Source organism: Mizuhopecten yessoensis, unplaced genomic scaffold, assembly GCF_002113885.1.
Source record: "Mizuhopecten yessoensis strain PY_sf001 unplaced genomic scaffold, ASM211388v2 scaffold201, whole genome shotgun sequence".
NCBI classification, from domain to species: Eukaryota; Metazoa; Mollusca; class Bivalvia; order Pectinida; family Pectinidae; genus Mizuhopecten; species Mizuhopecten yessoensis.
In genome coordinates, this window is record NW_018403428.1 from 150,847 (window position 1) to 171,632 (window position 20,786).

The 20,786-nt window shown below is 36.8% G+C and overlaps 2 protein-coding genes across 4 annotated transcripts in view; both read right to left on the minus strand.

The window, feature by feature from the left end:
* LOC110459909 (neuroglian-like) overlaps positions 1 to 8,899 on the minus strand; it is a 156,424-nt gene extending 147,525 nt beyond the window's left edge. For both annotated transcript variants that reach the window (XM_021512540.1, XM_021512727.1), the window contains exons 1-2: positions 8,818 to 8,899; positions 5,803 to 5,894 (exon numbers count right to left, since the gene is read on the minus strand). The gene's annotated coding sequence lies outside the window, so the exon portion shown is untranslated. The remainder of the gene's footprint in view (positions 1 to 5,802; positions 5,895 to 8,817) is intronic.
* A 3,750-nt stretch (positions 8,900 to 12,649) lies between these two features.
* Positions 12,650 to 20,786, minus strand: part of LOC110460495 (vitamin D3 hydroxylase-associated protein-like) — an 18,247-nt gene continuing 10,110 nt past the window's right edge. The window contains exons 13-18 of one of the 2 annotated variants that reach the window (XM_021513478.1): positions 19,310 to 19,415; positions 17,038 to 17,081; positions 16,291 to 16,330; positions 14,199 to 14,310; positions 13,654 to 13,793; positions 12,650 to 13,386 (exon numbers count right to left, since the gene is read on the minus strand). In XM_021513478.1, coding sequence (XP_021369153.1) covers positions 13,273 to 13,386; positions 13,654 to 13,793; positions 14,199 to 14,310; positions 16,291 to 16,330; positions 17,038 to 17,081; positions 19,310 to 19,415 — 556 coding nt within the window. In that variant the 3' untranslated portion in view covers positions 12,650 to 13,272. The remainder of the gene's footprint in view (positions 13,387 to 13,653; positions 13,794 to 14,198; positions 14,311 to 16,290; positions 16,331 to 17,037; positions 17,082 to 19,309; positions 19,416 to 20,786) is intronic. The other variant, XR_002464032.1, reaches the window with a different exon arrangement.

Sequence of the window (20,786 nt, forward strand, 5' to 3'; positions counted from 1 at the left end):
TAGGTTATGTACAGAAGAGGGTGACATTTAAGTTTATTATTTCCCCTTATAGGTTTAGTACAGAAGAAAGTGACATTTAAGTATATTATCTCCCCTTATAGGTTAAGTACAGAAGAGGGTGACATTTAAGTATATTATCTCCCCTTATAGGTTATGTACAGAAGAGGGTGACATTTAAGTTTATTATTTCCCCTTATAGGTTTAGTACAGAAGAAAGTGACATTTAAGTATATTATCTCCCCTTATAGGTTAAGTACAGAAGAGGGTGACATTTAAGTATATTATCTCCCCTTATAGGTTATGTACAGAAGAGGGTGACATTTAAGTATGTTATTTCCCCTTATAGGTTAAGTACAGAAGAAGGTGACATTTAAGTTTATTATTTCCCCTTATAGGTTAAGTACAGAAGGTGACATTTAAGTATATTATTTCCCCTTATAGGTTATGTACAGAAGAGGGTGACATTTAAGTATATTATTTCCCCTTATAGGTTGTGTACAAAAGAGGGTGAAATTTAAGTATATTATCTCCCCTTATAGGTTATGCACATAAGAGGGTGACATTTAAGTTTATTATTTCCCCTTATAGGTTAAGTACAGAAGGTGACATTTAAGTATATTATTTCCCCTTATAGGTTATGTACAGAAGAGGGTGACATTTAAGTATATTATCTTCCCTTATAGGTTAAGTACAGAAGAGGGTGACATTTAAGTTTATTATCTCCCCTTATAGGTTATGTACAGAAGAGGGTGACATTTAAGTTTATTATTTCCCCTTATAGGTTATGTACAGAAGAGGGTGACAATGAAGTTTATTATCTTCCCTTATAGGTTATGTACAGAAGAGGGTGATATTTAAGCATATAATCTCCCTTTGAGTTCATAAAAAGATGAAAACATTACATTGGTATATTTTGTTTAATTACCTCCTCTTACAGTTTATAAACAAAAGTAAAAGGTACCATTTGTATAATTTTTTTATCTCCCCTTACAGTAAATGTATACACAGGTAAAGGGGGGGGCTTTTGTACAGGGAACTATCTCTGATTTACCTTACTGAATTTTCTCCCCTTTCAATTTACATAAAGTAAATGGGGGATATTTAAATTGTTTGTTATCTTCCCTTAGAGTATACGCATACAGAAGTAATGGGGGAAGGGGGCCTTACAGCATACACATACAGCAGTCAGCATTTGTATAGTTTAGTTTATTATCTCCACTTACAGTTTAAGTATAGAGAAGAAGTATATATAAATATATAATTTTTTATATAAATAGAAGTAGACGGTGACATTTAAAAAGAGGCCCAATGGGCCTGCATCGCTCACCTGGTATTAATTTCACACCTAATTAAACTTAATAGTGGACTAAATAACAGCTACATGCAGAATATCAGTGTTTGATTCATAAACATATGACGCCTGTGACCTCGAATGTCGAACAAGGACATTAAGTTGAAACTGGGAAAAGGTCATTAATTTGAACAAACTTGGTAGCCCTTCATCCCAGCATGCTACAGGCTCAATATCGGTACCCTCAGCCTTTTGGTTATCAAGAAGAAGTTGTTTGAAGATTTTACGACATTTGATCCCTGTGACCTTGAAAGGGGGTCAAGGTCATTAATTTGAACAAACTTGGTAGCCCTTCATCCCAGCATGCTACAGGCTCAATATCGGAACCCTCAGCCTTTTGGTTATCAAGAAGAAGTTGTTTGAAGATTTTAAGACATTTGACACCTGTGACCTTGAAAGTTGATTAAGGTCATTCATTTGAACAAACTTGGCAGCCCTTCATCCCAGCATGNTAAGGTCATTCATTTGAACTTACTTGGCAGCCCTTCATCCCAGCATGCTGCTGGCCAAATATTATCAGCCTGGGCCTCTTGGTTAATGAGAAGAAGTTGTTTAAAGTAAAAAGTTGAAGCCGGACGGACGGACGATGGACGACGCACCATGCCATAAGCTCACTTGGCCCTTCTGGCCAGGTGAGCTAATAATTCAGTACTTCCCCTTACAGTTTATATACACAAGTTGAGGGTAATAGTTGTATTTTATTATCTTTCCTTAGAATTGTATAGATAATTATGTTCCCTTACAGTTTATATACAGAAAGAGAAGGCGATATGTGTAAAGTCTTTTTTTTCCACTTACAGTTTAAACATGGCAGTAAAAGGCGACTTTTGTAAAGTTTATTATTTCCCATTACAGTTTATAATGAAAGTAGGAGGTGAAATTTGTAAAGTGTATTACCTCCCCTTACAGTTTATAATGAAAGTAGGAGGTGAAATTTGTAAAGTTTATTTTCCCCTTACAGTTTATATATGGAAGTAGAAGGTGAAATTTGTAAAGTTTATAATCTCCCCTTACAGTTTATAATGAAAGTAGGACGTGAAATTTGTAAAGTTTATTTTCCCCTTACAGTTTATACTGAAAGTAGGAGGTGAAATTTGTAAAGTTTATAATCTCCCCTTACAGTTTATACATGTAATAAAAGTAGGAGGTGAAATTTGTAAAGTTTATAATCTCCCCTTACAGTTTATAATGAAAGTAGGAGGTGAAATTTGTAAAGTTTATAATCTCCACTTACAGTTTATATATGGAAATAGAAGGTGAAATTTGTAAAATGTATTATCTCCCCTTACAGTTTATATGGAAGTGGTAGAAGTGGGCTAGTTGGATAGTTTATCATATTAGCTCCCCTTACAGTATATGTGTATGTTTTCCCCCTCACATTTCATTTACAGAAGTAGAATGTGACATTTGTAGATTTTATTATCTCTCCTTACAGTTTATATATAGAAGCAGAAGGTGACATTTATATTGTTTATTATCTCCCTTTACTGTAAATAGACAGAAGATTGTGACATTTGTATAGCTTATTGATTATCTCCTCTTAGCAAAATGCAATATGAAGTGAAAGTTGACTTCACCAGAAATACTGGGTTTTTTTCTGGGGAAAAATATATAATCAAATAGCTTTTTAAAATTGAAAACAAAAAAATCATAGAGAGAGACAATGCTTTAGGAAAATGTGATATTAGCTGAATAATTATAGTCAAATAGTATCATTTACTCCAGTAATACCTGAAGTTTTCTCTATTTAATTTTATCCCAGTTATGCTCTCAACTTATCAGTGATTCTATTACACAGCCACCATATAACATACAGTGGAAAAAGGATGTACTTTCCTTAATACATATTTATGCATTTTTTTTCAATTTTTCCAGGAAATCTTGTTGGGTATTAAGTGTTCTAATAAGTGCCATAGATTTTATATGGGCAGTGGTTTTTAAACAAAGAGGTAAAGAAGTCAAACTTCCAGTCCTGAGAATTCTCTAACTGTTCAAACAACCCCATGGTCAATGTCAACACAAACTACATGCTGACAATGGCTGCACTTCGATTGTGATCGGTCTTTACAAACATGGAGACAGGCCCACCAGATCACGGTCTACAAACAAGTGTTTTTGTATGGATTTGTTGACAAAACACTTCAGTTTCATTGATTTTTCAAAGCCTGTTTTAAATTTGATTTCATGTGGAACATTATAGTGTCCCTCTGGCTTCATCAAGTAACATTCAGACATGCATGCTGTTGAAAATTTGCAGTAAAGTATATATCAGACACTTGTCTAGCACAAACTGATACAGTAAAGTATATATCAGACACTTGTCTAGCACAAACTGATGCAGTAAAGTATATAACAGACACTTGTCTAGCACAAACTGATGTAGTAAAGTATATATCAGACACTTGTAAAATTGTGGCTGGCTGACCTATGTCATATACTGTAAAAGCGGACATTTTGGGGGGATGTGTGTGAAAATACTCACATTTTTCATGTTGAGTAAATGAATGCAAAAAAAATCACACAGAAATATTTAGTAACAGATTATTATAAAAAAAGAATTCATAGTTTTAGAACCATAACCGATGGGAAAATATCTACACCATAATCAGTGAAAAAATGTCGACATGCAAATATTTCCACAAAACAGAAGGCGACCACCCTTTTTTTTTTATAAATCACTGTTCAACTACCCTTTAGTACTGTATCCAAGAAACATTGATGGATAACTATCTATAAATAGCTTTTAATTTGTCACAATGACAGGAAAATAAAAGAAATATAATAAACATTATACATATCATTCAAATATTTTGAATATTGAATTGTAGCAACTATTCTAACTGCACCTATTGGTAATTCAAATATGGCTTACAGCAGTGTCCTGGTAGTGGTTACAGGACACTGACATATATAGGACACTGACATATACAGGACGCTGGCATATACAGGACACTGGCCTATACAGGACACTGACGTATACAGGACACTGACATATACAGGACACTGACCTATACAGGACACTGGTATATACAGGACACTGGCCTATACAGGACACTGGCATATACAGGACACTGGCATATAGAAGACACTGACATATACAGGACACTGACATATACAGGACACAGGCATATACAGGACACTGACATATACAGGACACTGACATATACAGGACACTGGCATATACAGGACACTGGCATATACAGGACACTGGCATATATAAGACACTGACATATACAGGACACTGACATATACAGGACACTGGCATATACAGGACACTGGCATATACAGGACACTTACATATATAAGACACTGACCTATACAGGACACTGGCATATACAGGACACTGACCTGGCATATACAGGACACTGGCATATACAGGACACTGACATATACAGGACACTGGTATATACAGGACACTGGCATATATAGGACACTGACCTATATGTCAATGTCCAGCAGAGTAGTACAAAACCTAATGGACCCACTCTTTAGGTGCAGCTTGATGTTACTGACATTTCAGTAGAGTAGATATAGCAATGCTCTACTCTACTACAAAGTGGTGGGGGCAAGGGGGACACACAACTAGAGGACCTTATATTTATCATTATATCAACAAAGTGAAGATGACTTCAAACATTTTAAACGGCTGATCTGTCTGTTTCGTGAGTTATAACTGACCACTAAGGTCTGTCCACCTTACTTGACCACAGGCTTAATAAGGGTCAACTGACCATAAATATGGCTCCTTCAAATACTACCATATGGTTATTTACAGAGGCAATCTACTGGAGGATGGTCTTTATTTGTCCCCTGATCCCAATATCACAACATTATACTCTCAGGGCATTTGGAGTTTGGCTGTATTCCAGAGCCTGAGGGATTAGCAGACACGGGCTCAACCTCTGTCCCTAAAGACACTGGACAGACTTAATCCCCACCACATTGGACAGAGCCTGATGAAATACCGCAGGACATTGGATCAATCAAAAAGGAGTGACAAAAACAGACACTAATCCTAGATGGGGAAAATTTCATTAATATTATGTCCTTATATTGTAAGAAAGTTAATTTATTTCCCCTGCAGATCTTGGTCCAGCACCTGGAGAGAGGAATATACCACCTATATATTGGATTATATCAAGGGCTGGAATTAAAATCCCACAGGATTCAGTTGGTTTATTCATAGTGCATTTCTTTGCAGTTTCATTGGCTAGTGGCACATTTTGATACACAGCATTCCTCTGACACATTAGGCGTTTGCCCATAGCATTTGGTCGATTTCCGCCCGTCAGCGCTAAAAGATCAATATCCTCTGAGCGTTTGCATGCTGTGGTCGTGCATGCAGGTCACTTGAGTAGCCGAGAGAATATCAGACTTCCAATTAATACTAGGAAGCATCGTAAATTGTAGCACCAACAATAAAATATATGCAATCAACAAATCTGACTCACCATCTTCGTGTTGGTACAGCATGCGGCCAATGTCAATCATTCTGTCCACAAATGACCACTCCGAACGGCCATTTACAGTTGATTACCCTGTCCTGTAGGGACACAAAAGATCTATCAGTATTTGAATAGAGTAATGGCATTTTTGTATCTCTCAATGTTCAACTATCTCCTCACAATAAACGCAACGGAAAAGATTTTATCTTTGTTAAACAGAAAACTCTTTTGTTTTTCTGTCTTTGCCGATTCATAAACTGATAACCCCATCACTTAGTACTATACAAATGTCCACGGTTCTATACAGGGACGTGATCGAATCAATCTCACAACACATCATTGTGTCCTTCTTTGTGTCAATCTCTACTCAATACACTTTTATCTTGTACAAATGACTATGTCCATTATTTTTTCTTTTCAGCAATACAATAGAAAATATTGTTTGCATAGCCATACAATGGTCAAATGTTCGTAGCTATACAATGGTCAAATGTTCGTAGTCATGATATAATGGTCAAATGTTCATAGTCATGCAATGGTCAAATGTTCGTAGGGCTCCATGATATAATGGTCAAATGTTCGTAGCCATGATAAAATGGTCAAATGTTTGTAGCCATGCAATGGTCAAATGTTCGTAGCTGTACAATGGCCAAATCTTTGCAGTCATACCATTGTCAAGGTCATTTGTAATGATGCAATCAGTGATTGTTTTGCCTTGCTTTATTTACAGCTGAAAACCAGCTGCCCCCAACTCTAAACACACCCCAACCAAACCCATTTTTTCCCAAATGATGAAAAATAGCGGGGTTTCTTCCCAATTTGATCATTGCTATATTTTTCCAGGAACAGCCTGCTGTAAAATTATGTAGAAAAAACACTGACAAAAGTCAGCATGCTGATGGCGACTCGCCTCAATGACAATGTTGCTCCAAATAAATTCTCATGTTTGGAAGCGATTACCCATGCATGTTGTTCCACTTATTCCTGGAAAAGTCAGCACTGTTTGTAACTATATACATCAGAAAAAAAGACACTGTTATGTCACACAAAAGCAAATAAAAATGTCCTGTCGTGTTAAACATTTAAAGTATCTATTATCAGCATGCTAGTTCAAAAACTAGGCTAGATCAAGAAAAGATATTTAGCGCAGATTTGCTTCTTGACCTTAAGGTGAAGATAACAGTGACCTATTTACAGTACAGCACATCTTCTATTGGTGATCTATTACACTTCAAATGGTTTCTTTATCAGTTTAAAAGTTGACACCCAGGCAATTTCTTATTAAAGATTCAGTGCTTAAACAATGGTTGCTGGGAAGACGTAATGACTCTGTGTCTAGTTTTATGACATAAAAACTACATAAAAACGGTAAAACAGCAAAGGACAGGCTATAACAGATTTCATGAAAAAATAATAAGGTAGAACATAAAAGTGATGACACAAAGAGATATAAGAAAGACTGTGGTATGTCAGGGGAAAAAAATCAACACCCTGGCTTTACTAAAACTTTGATGGTTATTCTCAGCTTATACTGCCGGCCTGACCTGTCAATTTTTCTACTGGCTGTCAACAGGTACCATTAATGAAATCTCGAACACGCTCCTTTGACAGGGCTGTCAATACGTTCCCTTGGTGATACTGCTGGCATGTACTTTCAATTTGTAACCTTGATGGAGCTGTCAACCTTTACCCTTGCTATTCATGCAAACAAAGACCCTTGATTTAACTATCTACCTTTACCCTTGCTGTTCCTGCAAACAAAAACCCTTGATAGAGCTGTCTGCATTTTCCCTTGCTATTCCTGCAAACAAGACCCTTGATGGAGCTGTCAACCTTAACCCTTACTATTCCTGCAAACAAAAACCCTTGATGGAGCTCTTGAACTTTACCCTTGCTATTCCTGCAAACAAAGACTCTGAATTGAGCGCTGGACCTTTACTCTTGCTATACCTGCAAGCAAAGACCCTTGATGGAGCTGTCAACCTTTACCCTTACTTATCCTGCCAACAAACACCCTTGATGAAGCTCTTGACCTTAACCCTTGCTATTACTGCAAACAAAAACCCTTGATGGAGCTCTTGACTTTTACCCTTGCTATTCCTGCAAGCAAATACCCTTGATGGAGCTCTTGACCTTTACTCTTGCTATTCCTGCAAACAAAAACCCTTGGTGGATCTCTTGAACTTTACCTATGCTATTCCTGCAAACAAAACCCCTTGATTTAACTGTTTACCTTTACCCTTGCTATTCCTGCAAACAAAGACCCTTGATGGAGCTCTTGACTTTTACGCTTGCTATTTCTGCAAGCAAATACCCTTGATGAAGCTGTTGACCTTTACCCTTGCTATTCCTGCAAACAAAGACCCTTGATAGAGCTATCTACCTTTCCCCTTGCTATTCCTGCGAACAATGACCCTTGATGGAGCTGTCAACCTTTACCCTTGTTATTCCTGCAAATAAGACTCGTGTTGCAGCTGTTGACCTTTACCCTTGCTATTCCTGCAATTGAAGACCCTTGATGGAGCTGTCAACTTTTACCCTTGCTATTCCTGTAAACATAGACTCTTGATTAAGCTGTCGACCTTTACCCTTGCTATTTCTGCAAACAAAGACCCGTGTTGGATCTGCCATCATGTTTCCTTGATTAAACTGTCTTGAAAAGCCATTTGTTTTGAACTTAATTCTACCATGTATTTTCCCACCCACATAATATATTCTATTTGTATGTATTAATGGAGGGGGGGTGGGGGGGGGGGGGTCGAATTTATTTATTAGTTTAGCAATACAATAATTGAAAAAAAAATTTTTTTTATCTCCATTCATGTAAATAGGAAACTTTTTTTATATCACTTACCAAGCTTATTCATTTATCAAAGTTATATTGATACCTAGACGATAACCGAAAATGGCTCGAATCCATACAACATTTCTCGTGTTCAAAAATGGATTAAAGTTCATTTGAACAAGAAATGGAAATGCATTTGCAAACAGTGACATAAAGACAGGTCCAGGTTTACTTACAATTCCGTATGGATTAACAAAGATCTACTTCGTCTGGTGGGGATCAATTGCCTTTCCAAGTCACTTCAGAGTTTGTGCCGAGCACGTGAGATCAGTGCTCTCTTCACTGCGCGTGCATCCTTTTCATTTTGACATCGTGACCTTTGACCACATACACCTGGGGTCGCTACCGTTGCACGCAACAATACATCGTCAAATGTGTTCTGCTGACTTTCTCATCCTTTAAAGTTATCAAGTAACAACCAGGAATTGTTAAAAGTGAAACCATTTTAATATTGTTTACCAGACGCGCTTTTCACGCAAGAAAATTAGAATATCATAAATAGAGTAAAAAAATCCAATTAGCACAACATCAACTTCTACTTCGATAGCAATAAAATACTGTGTTTTGGGATCACTCCTGCATAATGGCAGCTGAGTGGGATGATGTCATTGAACGCCATTCCCAGACGACGTTTAACTGAACAAGGAAGAACAGAACCGAATTTGCACTATTCTGCAGACATAGAATTAATACCCCCACATGAACTATTCTGCAGACATAGAATTAATACCCCCACATGACGGCTCTCTTTATGGCCAAACATCTTCCAGATAAAGGGTTATTAAACGCTCAAAATTGCGCAACTTCCTACTCTTCTAAAAGTGATCTTTTATATTCATCTCCCTAGATTACATACAAAGCAATTACTGGATTTTAACACTATAATTGCTAAGACATATATTACAGAAGAAAAACAAATAGTACACTTTTCAATATATTCAGCATAAATAGAGAAGCATTTTATAATAACTTGTCTTAATCAGTTATCAACCAATCCATACTTAAATCTTTAAATTAATTCATTATATAATATTATAGATGTGATTAAAAAATGTATATATACAATAAATGACATTTCTAATAATTTTAATATATTTTCATCACACATCACATCATAATGATATTTGTAATAAATAGGCATAAAAAAAAACAAGAAAATAGACCAGTATGTAAACTGTTGCTCGCAGAATCCACTCACTATCTTGAGTACGAGTTACTTCCCTTGCTGTTTTTTTCAACGAAAGAAAGGGTTTTTTTATCACTAAAGCTAATCAACTAGCTATTTCGGACTTTTTATGTTAAAAACAAAGAAAGAAAACTATAGTTGAGGTTTTATATTTTTGCCATAGTAAGATAGGGATAAGAATTTAAAATCTATTTAGAGAGTTTTGCTGCCGTCTGAAAATATTTGGGTGATGCTTTGGGACAAGGAATATGAGATAAGGTCGTACGAGTTAACTCCCCTGATTCGACACTGACAACGCACCCGTCTTGTTTACGTCACTAAATATTCACTGTAATTTAAATTACTAACTTTCTTTATCATTCATACTAACCCTGGTGTAATTTGTAAGTATGGTACTGTGTAGTGACAGTGACTTTTGAAGTGCGTCTAACCAAATACAAGATTATATTAAAATCTCCGGGGTTCTAATTGTTAATATCTGTGTATCTAGCACAAATTGGTTATTTTTTCTTCTATTTATCTGAATATAAATATATGTACCATTTATCATATCTTCTATATACATATTCTGTATGTACTATATTTAAATATAGTATGTATGACTATTTTCCCTTCTGGAAAGGGTTTTAATAGGCGATATCTGTGCCTCATCGAGTTGTATTTAAATGTAATAAATGAAATAGGAAATACAGATGGTGTCATTAACACTGACTGCCGCATACACGGATGTTTTTTTCTGGCCATTGCGACGGAATAATGACAGTCAATAACATGACTTTGTTTTGTAGTATGAACTGTTATTGTCTGTGTAGTGATGTAGGGCTTCCATTGTTTTATATATGACCTGACGAATTTCTTCCAATCATGGGTTTGCTGCTTTGATGTCTTTCAGTAGTTTCACTTCACTAATTAACCAGTACTCTGAAGGTATAAGGTTAATTACAGGTTTTTATGCACACACCCTTCTGTTCACCAGTAGACTAGACCTATTTAGATTTCCAGCATTTTGGCCCCCATAATCACTGACGAGTCCTAGAAACACGAAACACCTGTATGACACAGTCTAATTCCTTTTTGGTGTACTGTATCACTTACTATTTCTTATAGGTTTAATCACATGTCTGTGTGTTACGCTTTTCTTGTATCTCTGAATTATGATGTCGCGTGATTTAGCTTGATAGTCTGAACGGTGTTTCGCAGTGTTGCTTGAGGTATCATGACTATTGCTACAGGTATGACGTCACCTTGATACGCCTGTCGGATAGGTTCGTTCAATTCCTTTATAAAATTGTTTAGGGACTATCCACCTGACCAATATCCTCGTCCCCTTCCTTGAAAGACATTTTGTTGATCTTCTTATTGCATTCACATCAACTTACATCCTAGTAAGTGACGATTGCGGAAAGCCACATTGGTGTGCTTCTGCCATTGTGACAACCTATATCGCATCACATCTTTTGAGCAAAGCACGAACTAAATCTAGTGCAAACGGAGATGCAATAACAGGTTCAGACATTTGGCTGTGTGTGTGTTTTCCCTATAGACCAATCCCTTCAGGGTTCCGTCATACTTCTTGACCAGAATGGTGTCAGAGAAGGGCATAGTGTCACTGGTTTCTTCCTCACGTGTATATTTGATGCTGTAGGTGGACTTTACTGTGTTGATATATGTTGTCAAATCCTTCCGTGATCCTTCCTTGATGAACTCTATTGTGACAATTAGAAGCCATTGCCTCTAGCTCAACTTGATTCAAATGGCCACAATAGGAGACATTGGAATAATGTTTCAAAATAAAACAAATGTCATCGACTTGGATGCCTGCTTAATGGCATATACAGTGTGTCAATATTTTGAAAATATTGTGATTATATTTTCAGGTATGCACAAGAAAGTTGTACAGAGTGGAGTTTCCCCGAAAGTGGAAGGTTTCAACGGTGACCGGGTGTCTCTTATATTTTGTTCTTTTAGACATTTTGGACTTCCATCTTTTTGGCACTAGCATACCAGCTGTATGATTCAGTGTAATCGGTTTTTGTCATACTGTGTCTTTTACCAATTTTTAAAGTTTCAACCACCTGTGTGTGTTTTACGTTCATCCCTGAATAATTCTTTCATGAATGAGGTAAAAAGATGAAAGCAGAGGAACAAGTAATTAGCTGAGAATATGAAATCAATGAGCATCTACAGTAAAGACAAGATACCGATAGATTACATGTTGAGGACTTGGCCAGTCAATGGTCAAAACAAGATCACGCCGAATCGGATTAACTTTTAGCGTGGGTTAAATCTGTCTGGTCTACCATTCAAAGAAGAATAAGTAGTTTGATATCCAAAATGAAAATAAATCTGTAATTCTTGGCCCCGATGTCCAAACAATACTCAAAGATCTGCATGATAAGTCTATAGATGTGTCTGCAGACAAAACATCTAATATAATTATCTTGCTTGCATAAATAACTAGGCCTGCTAGATAAGCAAGGAAACTCAACTTTTCGAAAGACGAAATACTAGGAAATCACGCTTCTGTGTTACACTATTTCCGAGGACACATTACTGATGAGGATGCGAACCTTCACGTTTGTAGAATCCTCATAAACAAAATGTCATGGTAAGCTCTGTAAGATGCTCGAGTAAGCCATTGCTCAAACGTCTTGGTCCGAAATCATTATTTCCGTGGTTGATGTCGACTTCTATATAGGTGAGGCGCAGGTGGGTGAAGTAAATTATAACGAAAAAATCCCCAAAAAACAGTCTTCATATTAATTTACATTTCAGTAATTTTTAATATGAATAAATGTATAATATAACACAGAAGTTAAAAACAAACGCAAACACGGCACATTTTAGTTTCCAGATTGAATAATTTAATTTGATTATTTATTTGTATCCATTTCCTTGTCGTTTAAATGTGAATGAATACGTTATATATGCTTAAATTATGGCGATCAATGGTTAATAAACAGTACGATTTACGATATATATATATATGTACATTTGTGAGTGAGATATAATACCTGTAAGACGAAACTTGCACATGAACTTAAATACGTACATTACAACTAATATATTATCACAACTTGTTTAAGATAAGGTTATAGGTAATACTTATTTATAACACAACATGGATGAGCGTGTGTGTATCTAGCGGATATATGTGCAACTTTTCTTAATATTGAATGCGTCTCTTTTTCTTTCAGAATAATACATGCAAGTTATTTTGAGGTACTTAACTCCACGGTGGAAAAGACGGTCGGACGAAAGATCCCTACAGCATTCACAGGGAGGGAAAATGTATCTAGCATGCTGACTTCTCGTTTGTCTTGAAAGATAACAATGTAAATCGCTTATAATTAGCTTGTGTTAGTTAAGTCTGTTTCCCACGATCAGTACGAAGAGCAGAAGTTTGAAGGGCGGTAGGACACGGTCCTGTTAGGTCACGGTCCTGTTAGGACTTAATAGCTTCCTCTATCTCCTTCATAACTCTTAGGACGAGTTCCTCCTGCCATTGTTGGCCTACCACCTGGAGTCCCACAGGTAGACCCTCGGATCCTTCAGTTACCTGGTTTGATAAAGAATAACGCATATCACACACTCAAAAAATGAAATCAATCCATATTTTTCTGCATTTTGAATAAACTATGAACACCGTTAAAATTATATTTTCCAGAAGGATTCTTCTATAGCTAGTACACTGTAGGTACATCAGTGTATGTATTTAATAAACAAAACAAATCTATGCATCTGCTTATTGTACACGTACGCTATTGTTTAATTAATTTCAGATCTCCGGTTTATATAAATACATATAAGCATAAATATATCAAACCTTTTTGATATTTTTCTCGAACGCTGTGTTTTCTGGATAGTTCTTCATGCCATCAATGTCATTGGCTGATACTGCGGTCACTGGGAGGCACCCAGCGGGGTAATTAAGTAGGTTATATATAGGGGCAAATATACCTCCGCCTGTCAAATAAACCACGACAGCAATTTAAAATATTTTAAGAAGAAATGTTCATATTATATTAGTACACCTTATCTAAATGATAGAAAATCTCATTAGCTATATTTATCACATAACTTTAAAAGAAAATGTCGTGTTTCCTTTCGCGCTCCGGCGATTTTTCCTGGTCAATGAACAGGTGGTATCAACCTTTAGTTCCGAGTGAAGTAGACGACAACAATATTGGCACGTAAGCCTGATCTTCATGTGTCTGTTTTTTTGTTCTACTTTGGTATAATAGATCCACGATGCTAATATCAAATTATTAATAACACATCACAAGAGGAAGCCATGATTTTCAAATAACTAAGGTACATGCGAACCTTTCAGAAGTATGGTTACCAAGGTATCAACGTAGAGGTACGTACCAAATGTTTTAAATAGGTAGCCGTACGGAGGAGCGACGAAGCCAAACTGAGGACAGATAACAACATCCAGCTTCTGACGTGTCCAGGCGTCGTAGAACTCATCTTTGTATTGCTGAAAAGCAGCAATTATTTATTAAACAACAATCTATATATCAATTCATACCGTGGCGTGTATCTAAAGAAGGGTCAGTATATCATACTTCAGAGTTATGAGCATCATCCTAGTGCCATACATGTACTATTGGACAAAGATGTCAACATCCATATAATAGCAACAAAATGTATAATACAAAAAGTCAAACCTTCACACCAGTTTTGTGTCAACGGGAGGAATACAACTGTCTATAAATAGACATGACGACCCAGCGTACCAAATCATAACTTTTAATGACGTTCGGAACGTTATCCACCCGTGCAGTCAATTCAATTTTGTTTATTATAGTGTCATATATCACAATTACATCGTGCAAGTATATAGTTACACTGTATAAAACGTATAGTTACATAGCAGAGATCAATCATCTTAATGTAAAAATATATAGACATTATATCATTTTTTAGTTAAGAACAGTTGTAATACGTAATATATTGATAAATTAAAACAAACTATTACAGGTTCCAATACAGAGAGCAGGTGATTGGGACAGCCCCTACCTAACAAGCTCTCTGGATTGTGTACGTACATATCATTATATACCATAATAAATGGTTTAGTTTAAACATATTTTATTGCCAAAAAATGCAAGAGGATTGGGCACAAGTTACATGAACATTATTAACGCCCTTTCCTTATAAGATAAATAATTGTATATTCACATCATAAGATGGATTTCATAGTTTAAATCACTACATTTATCTAGTATTTAGAGAGAGAGAGAGAGAGAGAGAGAGTGTTACTTATTCATTGCAGTTTATAAATTATAATGTACATCTCAATATTCAACATATAATGCACACATTCATTCTTACTTTTATTTACAAATTATGGTATATTTTGAAATTTGGTCATGAAAATGGAACCATCCAGCACAGTCAGCGCAGTGATATCCTGGCACTATTCCATACTTTCAACTATTCAACAGTTCGTCACGTCCATAATAAATGGGGAGCCCCCTACCAGAGAGGTCTGCTCAATTCACACTATCTAGCAGCTAATTATAATTTAAACTGAAGATTATTTCAAGTTACAGGCGTATCACACCTCGGGGAAAGTTTACCGTTAGCCACAGTGTATTTACAGCTCTGGTTAGAAACTAACAGCACATTGTTATTCAGTTGAAAATGCACAAAGGCTATTCATTGTGTCAGTTATGTGTTATGTGACACTTCTTTACGAATTGAAATTAATGATCTCTACTAAAATGATAACCATGAACACTGTGAAAACGAGAAAGAAATGTTAATTTATTTCGTGGATTTATCGGGTGGTAAAATGTTTTTATATGCAAATAAGAATGATCAGAAGTTATCCAAAAAGTGTCGTGGATTATTCTAATCCCGACCGTACATAACTGTCTGTAAACATCAGTAAATAAGTGGCTATCGTTACTAAAATGTTTTCTCCTTAGTGCTGTTAGAGAAAGGTATCTGTAAACGGAGTCCGATACCAAAGGAAGAGTTGGAAACGACTTGAGATGGTTTCCGCACGTTTGGTGTTCTCTAAACAGGAATATATCTTTCATTAAGATTTTGCTCCGTCATAATTCGATGGGCTTCAAAATATTTTAGAACAAACACGAAATATAATATTATCATGGCGGGGAAATATTCCTGATATGAACCTTATCGAAAACATTGTAGCAATGATAAAAACTAAGGAATGCTATACAAACTATTAGTGTTGGAATTGTTGAAAGCATATCATACCTGGTATGGAGGAAATCCCTTACTAATCGAACGAATTCAATATTGTTAATACTCTTACTGAGGTTATATATCGGTAAATAAAATTATATTTATTAGACAAACAAATATGTTATTAATTTCTAATAGGGGCTGTATTTCAACTTAAGCGTTCAGATATTTGCTACCAACTTTACCCTTTATGAGACAGTACCTACACCAACTTTACCCTTTATGAGACAGTACTTACACGAACTTTTCCGTACAGTTTCCCCCACTCATGTACTGATCTGCAAATAGATAATGACGTCACTTTTAGAAATATTTATGAGATTTATGTTGAATAGCGCCTTGCGATTCATTTATTATCCCATTTATATCAGCGTATGTTAATCACTCTTGTTCGTCCGGATGTTCGCTCACAGAAAATCTTCCTGGAGAAATCTGGCAACACCCCAATATAAAATAGAATATTCCCTATCCGCAACGCTTACCGATTGTCACCATGTTCCAACTCTTTAAGTTTTTCAAGTGATATCAGCAATAGGAGAAACAGAATAACACTTTGTCGATTAACTGTACACGGTATATACAACATATATTAGAATAATTTGATCTTGCTTGTAACAAGCATATTCATTGGCTTAAACATTTATGTTATCAGACCATAACGTAAAAAAGTGACGTCGCCGTTTGTAACGTCGCTTTCGATTGGCTGATACAGCGGCGTAATAATTTCTAAATAATAATAAATAAATAATAATCAAGAGAAAAGAGTCCATCCATTAAAGTGGATTTTCACGGGGATTGTGAAAAGTAGATTAAATTATAAGGATTGACTTGAATATATTTTTTATGTTATGTAGCTATAACACAAAAAACCGGAGTGTACTCTTCGCGGTTTATTTACAGTACACACCGTTTTTTTGTGTTATACCTCCATAACATAAAACATATTTTCAAGTTAATCCTAAAATAAATGGTAAATATTACTTACTTGCAGCCAATCATAGATCTAAGCATCTGCTCATGCGTCTTGTCCTACAATACATAGGCGATTCAGCAAATACTCAAGCAATTAACTTTTCGTTGCATTCACATATTTCGAAATAAAGACATCGCTGTAAACTTAAAACAACATTCTTATTTCCTCACAGCACTGAGGAAACCAACCATCCCTATTTCCTCACAGCACTGAGGAAACCAACCATCCCTATTTCCTCACAGCACTGAGGATACCATTCATTCTTATTTTCTCACAGCACTGAGAGTACCAACCATTCTTACTTCCTCAAAGCACTGAGGGTACCAACCATTCTTACTTCTTCACTGCACTGAGAGTACCAGCCATTTCTATTTCCTCACAGCACTGAGAGTACCAACCATTCTTACTTCCTCACAGCACTGAGGGTACCAACCATTCTTACTTCCTCACAGCACTGAGGGTACCAGCCATTTCCATTTCCTCACAGCACTGGGAGTACCAACCATTCTTACTTCCTCACAGCACTGAGAGTACCAATCATTCTTATCTTCTCACAGCACTGAGAGTACCAGCTATTTCTATTTCCTCACAGCACTGAGGGTACCAACCATTCTTACTTTTTTTCACTGCACTGAGAGTACCAGCCGTTTCTATTTCTTCACAGCACTGAGGGTACCAACCATTCTTACTTTCTCACAGCACTGAGGGTACCAACCATTCTTACTTTCTCGAAGCACTGAGGGTACCAACCATTCTTACTTCCTCGAAGCACTGAGGGTACCAACCATTCTTACTTCCTCGAAGCACTGAGAGTACCAACCATTCTTACTTCCTCCCAGCACTGAGGGTACCAACCATTCTTACTTCCTCGAAGCACTGAGGGTACCAATCATTTCTTACGTCCTCACAGCAATGAGAGTACCAACCATTCTTACTTCCTCACAGCACTGAGGGTACCAACCATTCTTACTTCATCACAGCAATGAGGGTACCGACCATTCTTACTTCATCACAGCAATGAGGGTACCGACCATTCTTACTTCATCACAGCAATGAGGGTACCAACCATTCTTACTTCATCACAGCACTGAGAGTACCAACCATTCTTACTTCCTCACAGCACTGAGAGTACCAACCATTCTTACTTCATCACAGCAATGAGGGTACCAACCATTCTTACTTCATCACAGCACTGAGAGTACCAACCATTCTTACTTCCTCACAGCACTGAGAGTACCAACCATTCTTACTTCATCACAGCAATGAGGGTACCAACCATTCTTACTTCATCACAGCACTGAGAGTACCAACCATTCTTACTTCCTCACAGCACTGAGAGTACCAACCATTCTTACTTCATCACAGCAATGAGGGTACCAACCATTCTTACTTCCTCACAGCACTGAGAGTACCAACCATTCTTACTTCCTCCCAGCACTGAGGGTACCAAACATTCTTACTTCCTCACAGCACTGAGGGTACCAACCATTCTTACTTCCTCGAAGCACTGAGGGTACCAATCATTCTTACGTCCTCACAACAATAAGGGTACCAACCATTCTTACTTCCTCACAGCACTGAGAGTACCAACCATTCTTACTTCCTCACAGCACTGAGGGTACCAACCATTCTTACTCCCTCACAGCACTGAGGGTACCAACCATTCTTACTCCCTCACAGCACTGAGAGTACCAACCCTTCTTACGTCCTCACAACACTGAGAGTACCAACCATTCTTACTCACAGCACTGAGGGTACCAACCATTCTTACTTCATCACAGCACTACAACCATTCTTACTTCATCACAGCACTGAGGGTACCAACCATTCTTACTCCCTCACAGCACTGAGGGTACCAACCATTCTTACTCCCTCACAGCACTGAGTGTACCAACCATTCTTAATTCTTCACAGCACTGAGGGTACCAACCATTCTTACTCCCTCACAACACTTAGGGTACTTACCATTCTTATTTTCTCACAGCACTTAGGGTACTTACCATTCTTACGTCCTCACAGCACTTAGGGTACCAACCATTCTTACGTCCTCACAGCACTTGCGGCGCCAAGTGTTCTCACCCCTCGATATACTGGCGTTATGTAGTATTTTACGACCTCCCTATACAGGTGGCAAATTCTGTTCTTGCCCCTTCACTATACAGACAGCATCAAGCATTTTACTCACTCACTATTATAGCGGTACCAACTTTCTCCCTAAACTCATTGGCGAAATCATGTGTTCTTACATGCGGCCCCTGAATCACTGTCTGATAGGAATACATACGTTAGACAGCCATCCGGCCAGACTCGCGAGAAAATGCCGGACTGGGTGTGACCGACGATTGTTGAACATCATCATACTCATACTGGGGTCTACTACGTCATCTTCCCTTTAAATAAGATCTTTTATTGTTATCAACAGACGGACATGCTTGCTATTATGTACACTGAAGAAAAGTAAAATTATATTGCTGAACAAGCCTCATACACATTCATAAATATAAAGTTATTTTCCTCATTGCAAAACGTTCGGTAAATTATTTTCAAGATTATAAATCGATACATAAATAATCACAAGAAAAAAATATTTATTGTTGAATTATCCAACCAATGACTATTGCGAGTTATAACACGTGTACACCAATTAGTGTTAAACAGTGTTACTAGACAATTCATTTCGAGGTTTAGATATACCCTACACCGTTCACGAGAGTCTTGTTTTTCATTGGCTATGTAAAGTCTTACAAAACAACTATTCACCAGGTTTTATCTCTTGAAGTGCCTAAGCATAGTACTGAAATAGCTGAGAATATCACAGAAGAAAAAACAAAAACTGTATTTGTTGTAAAGCCTACCCATCTAACTGCTGGTAACCTGGTTGGCAGATATACTTAAAGGAACACATGATAAAGGGTCCAACCGTCAGATAGGTGCACTGGATATCTGACTCTGTCGGAAACAAAACCAAGAAATGGCTTTCTAAGTACCTAGTAACAGACTTCGACAATTCAAATCAGTGGACTTAAAACTGTCCTATATCAGACAGCTTGTGGATCAGATCTGTCATGTGTGTGGTCAACTATGAATCATAGAGTCCATCTTTGGCAGGAAGCACAAGACTACTTGCAGAAGACCCAGTCGATTCCAAACAATTGATAACTGGATGGATAATTGAATCTGATAATTATTATTTTGAATTCATTAATTTTTAGCAATGTTTTTATTTAATCAATAAAATATTTACCATCGTTTGATTTTCAATGGTTGATTGATTAGTCAAGATGTGTTTCCGTGTTATAATACACTCATTCACGAGCTTCCTTTTCTTTGTAAAGTCTACGTGTTCATTGACACGTGATCTGTCAAAGTCTGTTCGCATTTACACGTGATCTGTCAAGTCTGTTCGCATGTTTCCGTTTCGCTGTGATCATATACACTTTTCTTATTGTGATCATATACAGACTTATTTCGCTGTGCTCATATACAGACTTATTTCTCTGTGCTCATATATAGACTAATTTCGCTGTGATCATATACAGACTAATTTCGCTGTGATCATATACAGACTTATTTCGTTGTGATCATATACAGACTTATTTCGCTGTGCTCATATACAGACTAATTTTGCTGTGATCATATAAAGACTTATCCCGCTATGATCATATACAGACTAATTTTGCTGTGATCATATAAAGACTTATCCCGCTATGATCATATACAGACTAATTTTGCTGTGATCATATAAAGACTTATCCCGCTAT